Raw genomic sequence first — 12,961 nt, 5'->3', positions numbered from 1 at the left:
CGCACGTTCTCCCCCGCACGTCCTCTGAAAGCGGTGTTTCTCAACCGCCGGTGCATGGCCCAGCAGCAGTCCCTGCAGAAGGAGGAAGCCAGGCCTGCCCTGTAGTCAGGCTGCTCCCTGCTCCGCGGCCAGCAGAAACCTTTCCAGCCCTGCAGGCCTTTATCTCCAGTCGGGGCCTGGTCCTCAGGCCCCCATCTGCCAGCCTGAGCCGAGTTAGCATCTGACCTGCTCTCGGGAACTGGGAAGGGGATGGGGGTCACTGCGGGGCCCGAGAGTGGAGCAGGTGCTCCTAACTGGAGGGGGGGGGGGGGGGGGGGGAGTCTATGGGGATTTCTTTTATTTATTTGTTTATTTATGGCTGACTGTAGGGAGGAAAAAAGAAGGATTTTTAGGAGAAAAAAGGGTTTTTTTTCCCCCTGATGGCGATACTGTTGGTTGGTAGGGAGAGAGGGTTTTGCTAGTTACCTATTTAAAATGGCACAGACCAGCTGCAGAGCTGACCCATGAGATTAATGACTGGGTGTGGGGGGGGGGGGAGTATATTCCAGCCACCCCCCCCCCCCCACCCCCTGCTCTTTAAATTTTCTGGGGGACCTCCCTCCCCTCACCTCTTTCATCAACACTGCAGCCGGTCCATGTAACTAGCTGGTCCCTGGAAAACCGGAAGTTGAGAAATACGGTTTCAGCTGACTGCTGAGAGAGTGCTGAAGTCTGGTTACTTCTTTATACAGCACCATGAGTCCTCCCGTGTGTCCCAGATATTGTGACAACAGTCGTCAGCCGGGGTCCTGGTGTGGATGCACCTTGAGTTGGGCTGGTAGGACTCGCGAGAATCGCCCTCTCCTAGCAGCTGTCGACGTTGCCTCTGCGACACGGACTTCAGATTTAATTTTCAGTTCAAATCTTTCCTTTTTGCTGATAATGAAAGGAATGCAGCAGGAAGATCAGGGTAGGCTGCCATTAAGTGCGATAATTCAATAAACAGAACAAGAAAGAAAGTGTGTGAAAAGCAGTCACTGGCAGGGTCCCAAATATCGGGTGGCAGCTCATATCCAGAGGGCACCGATTATTCTGCTCGATTGCTGACGCATTTTTTTTTTTTTTGTTCTAAGAATCTCCTTGGATAACAAATCTGGCGGCTTCCTCTCATGTGTGGTCCGATTTTAAAGCCGTGACTTTCTTGCAAACAAACCAAAAGAAATATCCCGTGCTTACGGTTTCTCAATGACGGGTCAGTCCCTTTCATCTGAGAAATGCACGTCCTGGGTTCCTTGTGCTTTGGTTTGTACCGGTGCTGGCCTTGTGCGTCACCCCCCTGACTCTGAGGGCTGGAGGGAGGCGATTGTATAAATCTGGAATGTATTTTCCCTGCTCCCCTCTGATCACAGTGGTTTTTTTTTTCTTTTCTTTTCTTGCTCTGCAGAATTAAGGGCTGGTGGGTGTCTCACCATTACGTGTCGACGTTTCTTTCTGGGGTGATGCTGACGTGGTGAGTGATTAGATGACGGACGCTGAGCCCACCAGATCTCTTGAGATGTGGGTAAAGCAGCAGGACCCATTGCTGGCCAGCCAGGGCAGAAACGGGAAATTGAAGTTGGGCGTGGATCTGTTTTTGCCCAAAAGTTTGGCCCTGATTTTTGCAGAGGGGGGGGTGGGGTAAGCTTCGTGCCATGGAAGACCATAGGTCCATTTTTGGTCTTTTTTTAAAACTTGCTCGCCCCCACCTGATCAGTTCTCACTGGGCCCTTTTTCTCTCAGCTGAAATCTGTGCTGTGGGATGAGAGGACATTGGCCAGATCTTCTATAAAACTGTGCATCCAGAACAAAGTTTGTGTTCAGTAAATAAATCGGTGCCTTGGTCTTTTTTTTCTCTCTTTGTGTTACTCCAGGCCTGATGGACTTATGTATCAGCTGTTTCGCAATCAGTTTTTGGCCTTTTCAATATTTCAGAGTAAGTAGCACCTTCTGTCTGCTTTTCTGGAGTAACGCTGGATCTATCCCTTTGGTACTTTTAGGATAAACGCCTGGAGGCTGAACTAATAAAAAAAAAATCTGAGCTCCTAGATTTAGGGACGAAGGGGGTCATTTACCAAACTTGTCTCCATTAAGACGCAGAATGGGCGGGGGTTATAAAGCCTTGGTAAATCAGGCCTCGCGTCGGCCCCCGGGCTGGAAACTCAGCCTCATTCCAGCGAAGCCTGCGGTCAGTGTGCCAGGTCGAGGCGCCTGGATGTGTGGTGCCCTGGCGGGGGCGAGGGTCTGCTGACGCGCTGCAGGGCTGTGACCTTCTTCTCCTCTTCCAGGCTGTGTTCAGTTCCTGCAGTATTATTATCAAAGTGGCTGCCTCTACAGGCTTCGGGCGTTAGGAGAGAGGAACCATTTAGACCTTACAGTAGGTAAGCAGTGGCTTCATTTCCCATCTGAATATGAGGATTTCCCCCCCCCCCCCGAGCTTCTTTCATGATATAAAAACGATGGCACTTTTGAGCTTGTACATCGCTGCTGTAAAACCCTTCAAGATACAATTTTGTATTTATTTTCTGTCATCCTGAGACTCTCCCCAGTGCCAGAGCAGGTGCTCCTGTTTACAGCTGAGCTGGAACTGTGTCCCTTAATAAATCCTGTGCTGCTTTTTCAGAGGGATTCCAGTCCTGGATGTGGAGAGGCCTCACCTTTCTTCTTCCCTTCCTGTTTTTTGGCCATGTAAGTGAGACAACAGAACTGTGTTCCCATGTTTGTTTGTGGGTTTTGGTTTTTTTCCCCCCCCCCAGTTAAAGGGAGGGCAAGCTCACCACCACTACCCCCCCAGTGCCCTCACCCCTGTGCAGATGGGATGGGGCTAACTTAACTGCACTCTCCGGACGACAGCAAAGAGGATAAGCAGTGATCTCCTGCAGGTGGTCCTGCTTGTAATGCTGACAGCTGGGCGATGTCCTCAGCTAGAGCAGAGTAGGATGGGATGGGCTAAATGATCCTTAACACAGTACATGGCAGGAGATATGACTGACAGAATTATTTTATTTATTTAAAAGGTCATTCTTCCACACTATCTTCCCTTTAGGTGGGTTTCATATAATAAATAATTTTAAAAACCATGATGCAACAATTATGATCTGACTTTACTTATCATGATCATCATTTCCTATCACCTGCTGTAATAACACACTTCTCCTCCTGATTGTTCATTTATTCATTGATTTGATTAAACAAAGCTGCCTTCCCCCCCCCCCCCCCGTAGCCCCAAAGGCGTGAGTAGAGGAAACAGCCTCCAGTTGCTTACGAAACTGCAAAATACAGCAGCTTGCTAAAATGACCCCACGAATATGGGGCTCTCTGCAAATTACTCTGCAACAAATAAACTGTCCTGTCCCACTCAGTCAGGAGGGCATTGTGAAGAGGCAAGACTGGCTCGGAGCAGGTGCTGTTCTGACAGAGGATCCTCTTGTGGGTCAGCCCAGAGGCTCTGTGGCGGTGCTGGGTGCCGCTGTGCGGAAGATCTCAGTCCGATTCCCAGGTTGGGCTGGCTGTGACTGGGTATGGTGCGGAAACAGTGTGTGTGTGTGTGTGTGTGTGTGGGGGGGGGGGGGGTGTCCCTGTCGCTCAGTGGTGACGGGGGGCTTAATGTTGGGTGCACAGTAACGGGTCTGAGAAGGAGCAGCAGCCCATGGCCCTTGGCCCAGAACGGTCACTGCGGTGGCTGGACTGGTGCTGGGGTTATTAGTGAAAACCCCAGGACATCGCATTGCGGCCCAATAAGATCTGAGCCGAAATCTGTAAGGAGCAGGAGGAAACTGCCAGAACAAACCGGAAATAATAATAATTAAAAAAATAAAAAAGAGATGCTCTTGTGTGTTCTGCCATTTCCAAGGGGATACCCGTTACTTACTTGACTAACAAGGCTTCAGGTTAGTTTATATTGGGCTTAAAGGCGAATCTGAGTTTTGTTTTCCAAGGATACTACAGTATTTACCATATGAAATCTATAATCCCTTATCATAAAAGCTTTTACCATTTAATACAACTTAAGATATTGGCAAAATAGACTTCTAGTGTCTGGGGTGAAGAAATGGAGGACAGCTCTGTAGGTTAGGGCAGCAGATGTTTCCATGCGATTGTGGTAGCCCACGAGGCCTTCGCTAGTAAGCTCTGAACGCTGCCTGAGACCCACAGTGTGAACGTGGCTTGCATTTTTTTTTTGTTTTTTTTTATTAAGGACACAGTAATATACAAACAAACCATGTGCATGAGAATACCCATAACTAAATGGATACAGCACATAAAATACATGTAAAACAGAATCACTGTATAGCAACCGAGTGAGGATGTATAGAATGTCAATAAAACAATCATTGAAACAATGCTGTGTGTCATTTTAACTCTGTACGAGGCATGGAAACCCATTCCCCTCTCGATAAAGGCTGAGTCGTTCATAGAAACCTAGGTATGGATATAGAAAAAAGAAGAGATAAACTTCCATAAAGAGACACACAGAGATAAGTGACTGTAGAATTAATAAATCAGCATGGCATTCTGTAAGATTTTCCACTCTAAAGCTCCGATTTCCATGAGCAGAAAGGCGACCAAGCCTTCTTAAATCGTCCAGTGGATTTGTTAGAATGTGCGGTAATTTCTGCTAAGACATATAGTTTCCCCATTTTACTCTGGACTTCATGGTTTGCATTTTTGGAGCTCCCCGGTGAAGTGGCTGGACACTGGGAGAGTGGAAATACCGGGTGTTTGCACTTCAAATGCATTTAAAAAAAAATATGTCCGGCTTCTTCTACAGATGATGTTCTGATTGTGTTTTTTTTTCTCTCTCTCATCATGTTTCTAGTTTTGGCAACTCTATAATGCAGTCACGTTGTTCGGGCTGTCCAGACACGAGGAGTGCAGAGAATGGCAGGTACTGGTGGGAAGCAAATGTGAACATAGAAGGCATAAGGAGCTTCAGCTTTATCAAAAGGACGTTTTAAGATTTTATAACATAATATTGTTAGAGGGAACTGAGAGAAAAAAACCAGTGATCATTTTATTGACATGGGATATTTTCGAGCACTTCATTACCTTTTGCCTTGTGTCCTCCTCAGGAGGTGTAGCTTCCAGTTAGTTCTCGCCAGTGAATGACTCTCGTTGAGTAGGTGACGTTTGTTTGTGGTGACAGGATTGCTTGAAACCTGACTGCAGTCACTTCAGAGAGCTCTGAAATCTCTTCTGAGAGGCATAATGATATCTTTTTTGTTTTTTTTTTTCTGAGAATAAAACAGCCAGCTCTTGAATTTCAACAGGCCCCACTACCATGCAGGCATCGGAGTTAAGTGTCACCTTGATGGCAGAAGTACCAAGCATTTTACTCGCAGGCACAAAGGGGCTAATGCAATACAGTGCACGTCCACAACCCCTTATTCTGCAAGGGGACTGGTGCATCCAAAACATGCATCCAACTCCCCATGAAACTAATACCGCTCATCACGTGCAAATGCGTGCTGATGAGGCTATTAGCTATTCTCCCCCTGATTAAAAAAAAAAGTGCACCCTACGCGCACATTTTTACCCTCGGAAATTAACGCCTGCCCGGAACAGGTGTTAAGTTCTGAGCAGCCCGAAACGTGTACAGAAAAACAGCAAATACTGCTTTCCTGTACTTCCTCTGACTTAATATGGTGGTGATATTAAGTCAGAGGAACCAAAAGGACCAGACTGTTTGGGGGAAAAAAAAAAAAATTTGTGCTGTGGTCAGGTTAGGGAAAGGGAGGTTCAAATAACGAGCGTCCGTTTTCCTAACCTGCTGACAGCCACCTCTCCTGGGCACCCGCTGCCAAGGAAGTGCTAGGGCAAACAGTTTCCCCTAGCGCCTCCTTTCTAGCGCGACTCCTTATTTAAATATTCGATCGCGCGCTCGGGAGAAGTGGCTTGGGCGCGTGTTAGGAAAACGGGTGCTCATTTTCCATGACGATTTATTGCATCGGCCACAAAACGGGAGAAATGTCTGTCTAGTCCTTCGTGTTAAACTCCTGGGGACTGGCTCCTTTCAAAGCAGCTTCTAAAAGGAAATGCAGAAAAGTGATCCTAAATAGAAGGCAGACTTAGTGAGGGAAAGGGTGTGCACATGGATTTTACAGGCTTGGGTGACCAAACATCTAGTAACTGTTGGCATGCACAAGTGACTCCACTCCCGGCAAAACATGAGTGTTCTACTGGAGTGGAGTCACTTGTGCATGCCAGTTACTGTGAATCAGTAATACAAGGACTAGGGGGCACTCCCTGAAGTTAGCAAGTAGCACATTTAAAACAAATCAGAAAATTTATTTTTCACAATTAAGCTCTGGAATTTGTTGCCAGAGGATGTGGTTGGTGCAGTTAGTATAGCTGGATTTGAAAAGGGTGTGGACAAGTTCTGGAGGAGAAGTCCATAAACTGCTATCAATCAAATTGACTTAAGGAATAACCACTGCTTATTACTGGCATTGGTAGCATGGGATCTATCTAATGTTTGGGTAATTGCCAGGTTCTTATGGCCTGGTTTGGCCACTGTTGGAAACCGGATGTTGGCTTGATGGACCCTTGGTCTGACCCAGTATGGCAACTTATGTTCTTATGTCAGTGAAGTTGCTCCAATATAGGTCGCTCTTAGGGCTCATTTTAAACATTTTTCGAACAGATCCTGATGAAAATAGTGTTGCTTCATTCCAGTGTTAATTATTTACTGTTTTTATTATGACCTAGGTCATTAGCAAGATGTAGCAATATTAGTTGGAAGAGGAGTTTTCTGCAGGAATACCTTTCCACTGATTTGTTTTAAGTGTTCAAAGCATTAATATTGACACTGTAACGGTAGATGGAGTATTTAACTTCCGTTGGGATTGCTGCTTTATTATAAGGAATAAACTGGAACATTCCATGATCTTGCCACATGTCAGGGACTTGAGGAGTTAAAAGCTAGTGGAAATTGTGTGCATGTTTTCCTTAAGTCTGAACCCAGATGAAATGTAATCTTGGGATGATTGGTTTGAGGTGCTGCCATATTTTATTAGCTGTGTTAGAGATAGACTAATTGGAAACATTGCTGCTCAGCAGAGCTCCGGCACTCGTCCTGTACACCTTCTTTTCTTTTGCAGGTTTTCATGCTGGCTCTCACATTTCTGCTGCTCTTCCTTGGAAATTTCCTCTCAACTTTAAAAGTGGTGCATACCAAACTTCAGAAGAATAAGGGCATGCTGAAGAAATGCTGAAACTTGACAGAGATGCCTTGGACTTTTAAAATGTAAGGATTTTTTTTTTTGATACAGATACTGCTAGACTTTGACCACATTTGGACCTACCAATGCAGTACCCTTTTCAAAACAAAACCCTGCCTTGGAACAGTTATGGTCTCCATTTAAACTAAAAATGTGAACTGTTCAAAGGCTGTACAGTGTTACGAAGTGCAGACGTTCGGGCGGCTGTTACCTATTTATGCGTGTATTTAATTTGTCACACTTTTACCTTCATTTTTAATGGCCGAGCAGAGAAGGGGAACATTTTGATTGGAATGACTTGCACAGAGCAGCAGGTATTGTGTTGGTGAGGATTTCCTGGCCCAGTGTGGCTTGTAGGTTGGGATTCTGTTTGTTGCTGAAGCCAACTTTATGCACCCTAGAGAAATGTGTGTTTCTTCCCTCTGGAATTGTACAAAATCACCACGTTATCGGAACAGGCTGGATGATGTCCTAGAAGTACTCCCCCCCCCCCCACACCCCCTCCCCCTTTCTGTGGGAGGTGGCTGAATCCTATCACACTTGATTTCAGGAACACTAAACCATTTTATTATGTTTATTTTTGTGGGTTGGTTTTTTTTTGGTCACTGATGGCCTATGCAATCATTTTTTGTTTCTGGAGAAATTTTGTGGGTGTTTGCTTCTGACAGACCCGGTGATCCAGGATCATCTTGTAAGTGCAAAAAAAAAATTAAAGAAATACAACACAGCTGCCTGTTTTTGTGCTGCGTTTATTATTAGAAAGGTGTGACCCTTTCAAGATTGTTGCTTTATCTTGACACAACTGCTTCCAAAAATGTGTGTTTTTTTCTCATCTTGGTGCATTTTCTTTCTTTGTTCTTCTCTCTGTGCTTTTGCTGTCCAAGCTGTCTCCTTTATCCAAACGTTACAATAGATATATTTGGGGGGGGGGGGGGGGTGGTGTTCATCCAGTTCTACCTTGTTCTAATTCTCTAACGGCTCTGCCAAGGCGGTGATCGGGAAAGGGGGAACCACTGCACCTGACCTCAAATATGGCAATCAACTTAAAGGGCCGGATGAGCACTTTTTTCCCTCATCTGCCATCAGCTCATCCCACCTACCGATCCTTCCCCCCCCACTAAAGCCCATCCCCAGTTTACTTTGAAATGGGATGCAGTGGTTGTAGTCCATGGCTCTGCCCTGGGGAAAATGTTCCAAAATATGATGCACATTCAGTGCTGCGTTGAGAGGAGCATTCGGACACAATGAGAGAAGCACAAACGTTCAGAAAGTGACAGCGGGTGCGAAGCCCAGAGCTTTACCCATCTCTGGCTGGGCCCTCACATCCTCCTGTGCTTATTCCATGGGGGAGGGTAGTATTTGTTCCTCCTGAGTCAAACCTCTGAGCCTCTAGCGCTGCTTTCTTGTAGGGTGGGAGGTGAGTGGCTGTCTCTGTTGCATCCTCCCCCACCCTGCCCTTTCGTGTAGGGGATGCATATGCAGGGCTTTGCCTCATTTCCTGAGGCTTGCAGTACAGACGCTGCAGCACTTTGCTCTGGGGCTGCCTCACTCTTGTGTTTTTGGAGAGGAGGCTTCCAGAGCCAGAGGCAGTGCTCCAGCTAAGGCCTGATCGCCACCCGGGCCCTACGCTCTTCTGGGAGGAGGGATGCAAAGTCTGCCCCAGTCCTGGGGGGGGGGGGGGGGGAGAAGGTAAAAGCCTCTGCGGGCTGCGTCTACCTGATGCATTCAGCCTCTGGCCAGCGTCCCACACCACTGAAAGCAGGAGGTGGGGGGCCAATCAGCAGAGGCTGGAGGTGGGAAGGAGAAGGGAAGGGAAAGAAGTGAAGACAAGTTGTATGACATGAGAGGCTGGGGGATAAGGGAAAAAGAGGATGGGGTTGTATGAAATGGGGGGGAGAGGCTGGAGGGGAAGAAAGATAAGAGGATATGGGCAGGGGGCTGTGATGAGGAACTGGGACTCCAGGGTTTTGTGTGGAAGAAATGCTGGGGAAGGGTGGATGGGGATAATTAAAAACTGAGGATAGTGGGAAGAGGGAGGGAGGGAGGGAGGGGGGTGTGTGTCATGTGAGGAGGAGCAGAGCTGGAGCCACAGGCAGAACAAGCCCCTCCACTCATTCCCTCCCCCCCTTGAGTGATCCCTTCTCTGAGCTCCCCTTCCCCATTCCCTCTCTCTCTCCCTCCCTCCCTCCCTGCATTCTTTCTTTTATGACTTCTTTATAGTAATTGTTTAAAGTTTGTTGTAAATTGCACTGAGGTTTGATGCTTAAATAGTAAGTGTAGTAGTAATTTCTAGGCTCCCTTTTCCTGTAATAAACTGACTGGACACCAATGTAGGAAAAAGACTTTTTATAAAGTTAAAAAAAAACCCAATACAAGTTCATCTGCCACTGTCTAATGCTGAAAGCCGTGCGAGGAGACCCTGTTACAGAGAGGGGAACTGCCTGGGTGCCGGTGCATTAGCCCCACAGGATTCAGGAGAGACCTGCTCAGCGGGCAGTGCAAGCAACAATTCTTGAAACAATCTTTCAGAAACCAAAGTCTTCCGATCTGGGGTGCATGGGAGGGGGGGCTGTGCTGTCTGCCCCCAGCATTATTTCTCTGCTCAGTGCTTTATCAGATTCCAGCGTGGGCTGCGTGCAGGCTCTCGTTACACACTTTGCATCTTGTTTCCAGTTCCTTTTCCTCACACAGTTAATTACTTTGTCTGCCATTCTGTAAAAGGGTTTATTCACTGAAGTACACAGGCTGCTTCACTAAGCTTTGTTCCCATAGACACAGACTGGGAGGAAAGCAGTAGTGAATCGGATCCTAAGAGGCTTATCTGTCCCGTGACTCTTTGATTACTGAGGCTTTGCAATCTGATTTACCACCTAGCTGAAAATGTGACTGCTTCAAAGACAGGGATTTAAAAAAATATATATATATATTCCTTAGCTGTTGCTTCTGCTCACTGGATGTGTGTTTGCCCTCTAAGAAAGTCACCAGTCTTTACAATAAGATGCAGATTTTGTGCAATTAAAAACAAACCAGAAACTTTCCCCCTTACGGTCTTATCGATGCTAAGCTGCACTCATCCTATCAAATTTCTTTTGGACCTACCTGATTTTTTTTTTCCCCAACTCCCTTTTGGGCTTGCTCGCACTTCATTAAGGCACCTCCCTGTTTTCAATGGCCTTCTTTGAAAACACATGAAACCTGTTCATATTCTTTATGGCTCCTAGCACTAGAGGCTAGTGCTTCTACCCTGCCTCCCCCAGTGTACATTAAAGGAAAACAGGTAGGTGCTGCCGCCCCAGCTGCATGGTGTGGAGTGGCAGTCTGCGGTGCTGCCACTGCGTAGCTTGAAGCCCCAGGACACTCTCCAGGTACAGGACTACTGTGCCAGGCATGTTCAGACAGAAGGTAACATAATCCAGTTGAATCGGGCAATGCCCCGAGCAGACTAAGACTTCCAAGAACTGTGCAGGAGGTGACGGACCACACCAAGACAGTGGTAGAAAAAGTCAGCAGCTGCTTGGCCTAGTGTCTCTGCTAGTCATGCAGCTTGGTCACAAGATTAAGCATCGCCTTTGCTTTTCTCTGGGTTTCTTTGCTCTCTTCATGGCATTTAATGCAATGATGGTGGCCTCTTTAAAAATGTCCTCAATGTTTTCTTGAAACTTAGCTGAACACTCCAGGTAGACTGCGGCCTTTATCCGTTGAGAGGTAGCTTCACCCTGTGCGAGAGAAGGGAAAGGTGGCAGTAAGACCTCCCGTGCGCCCTGCATGTGTCCACTTTTGGGTAGAGAGGTCTATAAGTTTCCCCTCCCACCCCCTGCCCCTTCTCCTAACCCTGCCTTCCATGTCTCGCTCCAGCCTGCCCAAAAGCTGGCCTGGTGACGGCCCCCATGCATGCTGCAGCTCCAGGACAGGCTGCGCTTCAGATAAATAACACGGGCAAAGGAAGGTGAGAGTAAAAGAGGTGACGATGCACTGCCCTTCAACTTTACCAACTTCCTAACGGTGGTAAAACGCTGTCTGCCTGGGAAGAGGCGGGATTACAGCGAGAGCAGGGTGCTTACCTACAGTCTGATGCTGCCCCTTTACAAGGAAAACAGCAGCTGTGTGGGGGAGCCTGAGAGCATTGGCCGGTGTGTTAGGTGTAGGAAGCTTTCCAGAACGAATGGAGCTCGTGTCCTTTGCTGCAAGACCTGTTGTTCCATCTTAATAAAATCATTCACGGCGAGCAAACTGACCGGTTAAATGCAGCTACGTCTACATGTCCCACAGCGACATGGGTAAGATCTGCTCATCTTAGTCATGTTAGAGCAAGAGCCACATCCCTCTCTGGTCCCAAAATCTGGAATCTTCTACCATCTTCTCTACGTACACAAACTGATATATAATTATTTCCATCACGCCTTAAGACCTGGCTAGTTATGAAGGCTTATGACGATCTGGCCTAACAATTTACGTAAATAGTTCTCTCTGCTCTCCTTGACTTGCTACTGTGACTTTTAATGTTTATTTTTATTCTTTTATTTTGTTTTTCTCTTGCTAGTATGACTTTTAATCATTTCCAATTTTAGTTTATTATGTATAATTTAATGTAACTTATTTTGATTGTGGATTTCCTTTGGGTGTTGATTTTATCTGTAAATTGTTGTGATGGTTCACCCTGAATGATGGTATATAAAACTAACACACATCTTAACGAGCTGCACGGCCTGCAACACCATTCATTAATAATATTTATATCACCCCTCCTTTGTTTGTATCCTTGGGTACTGACCATAGTCCCTGTGGCCCTCACAGAAGCCTGATGCTGCTCCACTGTTTTCTTGGAGGTTCAGGTCTGCAAACAAACTTTTCCCAAACTAATCCATCCGCTTTACCTGGTAATAGGTGATCGGCTCCTGTTGTGAAGAGCGGAGTTTGCGCAAGCGTTCTTTGTCCTTTCGCAGGTCCGTTTTGCAGCCGATGAGTATCAGTGGAATTTCCCGACAGAAATGAGTAACTTCTGGATACCACTGCCGAAGAAGAGGACGGGCGCCATAACTGATCCAGCTCAACACCACCCCAGGCTCCTCGCGTTTGTTTCAAGGCACGAACGCTCAAGCAAGGCCTTCTCTTTAAAGGCCCATGGCCCCTTTCTCCTGCAATAAAGCTAGCTCCAGGCAATGGGGGGGGGGGGGCTTGTGGTGAGCGAGTGGCTTCACAGGACGGTGGCCTGGCCAGGGCCCAAAAGGCATCGAGCTGGCTAAGAAAAGGCTTAGATGGCTACATCAAAGTCTTTCAAAATTAGACGGCCTACGTTCAATCCCTCTGCATTTCAGTAGGAACCAAATTACTCCTGGATAGGGCCAGAAATGTAGGTTGCTTGCTAGCACCGAGTTCCAGTCCTAGGCACTTAGGGGTAGATTTAAAAAAAATGCGCGTTTGCATACTTTTGTTGGCGCATCAGTCGCAAACAAAAGTACGCTGGATTTTAGTACATACGTGCGTAGCCGCGCATATCTACTAAAATCCAGGATCGGCGCATGCAAGGCTGCCGATTTTGGGCAGCCGGCACACGCCAAGCCGCGCAGCCTGTCTCCATTCCCTCCGAGGCCGCTCCGAAATCGGAGCGGCCTCGGAGGGAACTCTTTCGCCCCCCCCCCCCGGCCCTATCTAAACCCCCCCCCCCTACCTTTGTCCACGGATTTACGCCTCCTGGGGGCGGTTCCGGAGGGTGTGGCCACGCCCTG

At 47.2% G+C, this 12,961-nt stretch overlaps 2 protein-coding genes across 3 annotated transcripts in view; one reads left to right on the top strand and one right to left on the bottom strand.

Annotated features, from left to right (window-relative positions):
• Nucleotides 1–7,962, top strand: part of TMEM120B (transmembrane protein 120B) — a 50,178-nt gene extending 42,216 nt beyond the window's left edge. Inside the window, exons 7-12 of the mRNA XM_029571122.1 lie at nt 1,424–1,489; nt 1,890–1,951; nt 2,304–2,396; nt 2,639–2,703; nt 4,835–4,903; nt 7,116–7,962. Of these exons, the coding sequence (XP_029426982.1) occupies nt 1,424–1,489; nt 1,890–1,951; nt 2,304–2,396; nt 2,639–2,703; nt 4,835–4,903; nt 7,116–7,229 (469 nt within the window). The 3' untranslated portion in view covers nt 7,230–7,962. The remainder of the gene's footprint in view (nt 1–1,423; nt 1,490–1,889; nt 1,952–2,303; nt 2,397–2,638; nt 2,704–4,834; nt 4,904–7,115) is intronic.
• A 5-nt stretch (nt 7,963–7,967) lies between these two features.
• RHOF (ras homolog family member F, filopodia associated) overlaps nt 7,968–12,961 on the bottom strand; it is a 37,193-nt gene continuing 32,199 nt past the window's right edge. For both annotated transcript variants that reach the window (XM_029571124.1, XM_029571123.1), the window contains 2 exons: nt 12,110–12,244; nt 7,968–10,951 (listed from right to left, as the gene is read on the bottom strand). In XM_029571124.1, the coding sequence (XP_029426984.1) occupies nt 10,784–10,951; nt 12,110–12,244 (303 nt within the window). In that variant the 3' untranslated portion in view covers nt 7,968–10,783. The remainder of the gene's footprint in view (nt 10,952–12,109; nt 12,245–12,961) is intronic.

The sequence above is a fragment of the Rhinatrema bivittatum genome, chromosome 11, assembly GCF_901001135.1.
Source record: "Rhinatrema bivittatum chromosome 11, aRhiBiv1.1, whole genome shotgun sequence".
Classification (NCBI taxonomy): domain Eukaryota; kingdom Metazoa; phylum Chordata; class Amphibia; order Gymnophiona; family Rhinatrematidae; genus Rhinatrema; species Rhinatrema bivittatum.
This window is presented reverse-complemented; position numbering and strand designations above follow the sequence as displayed.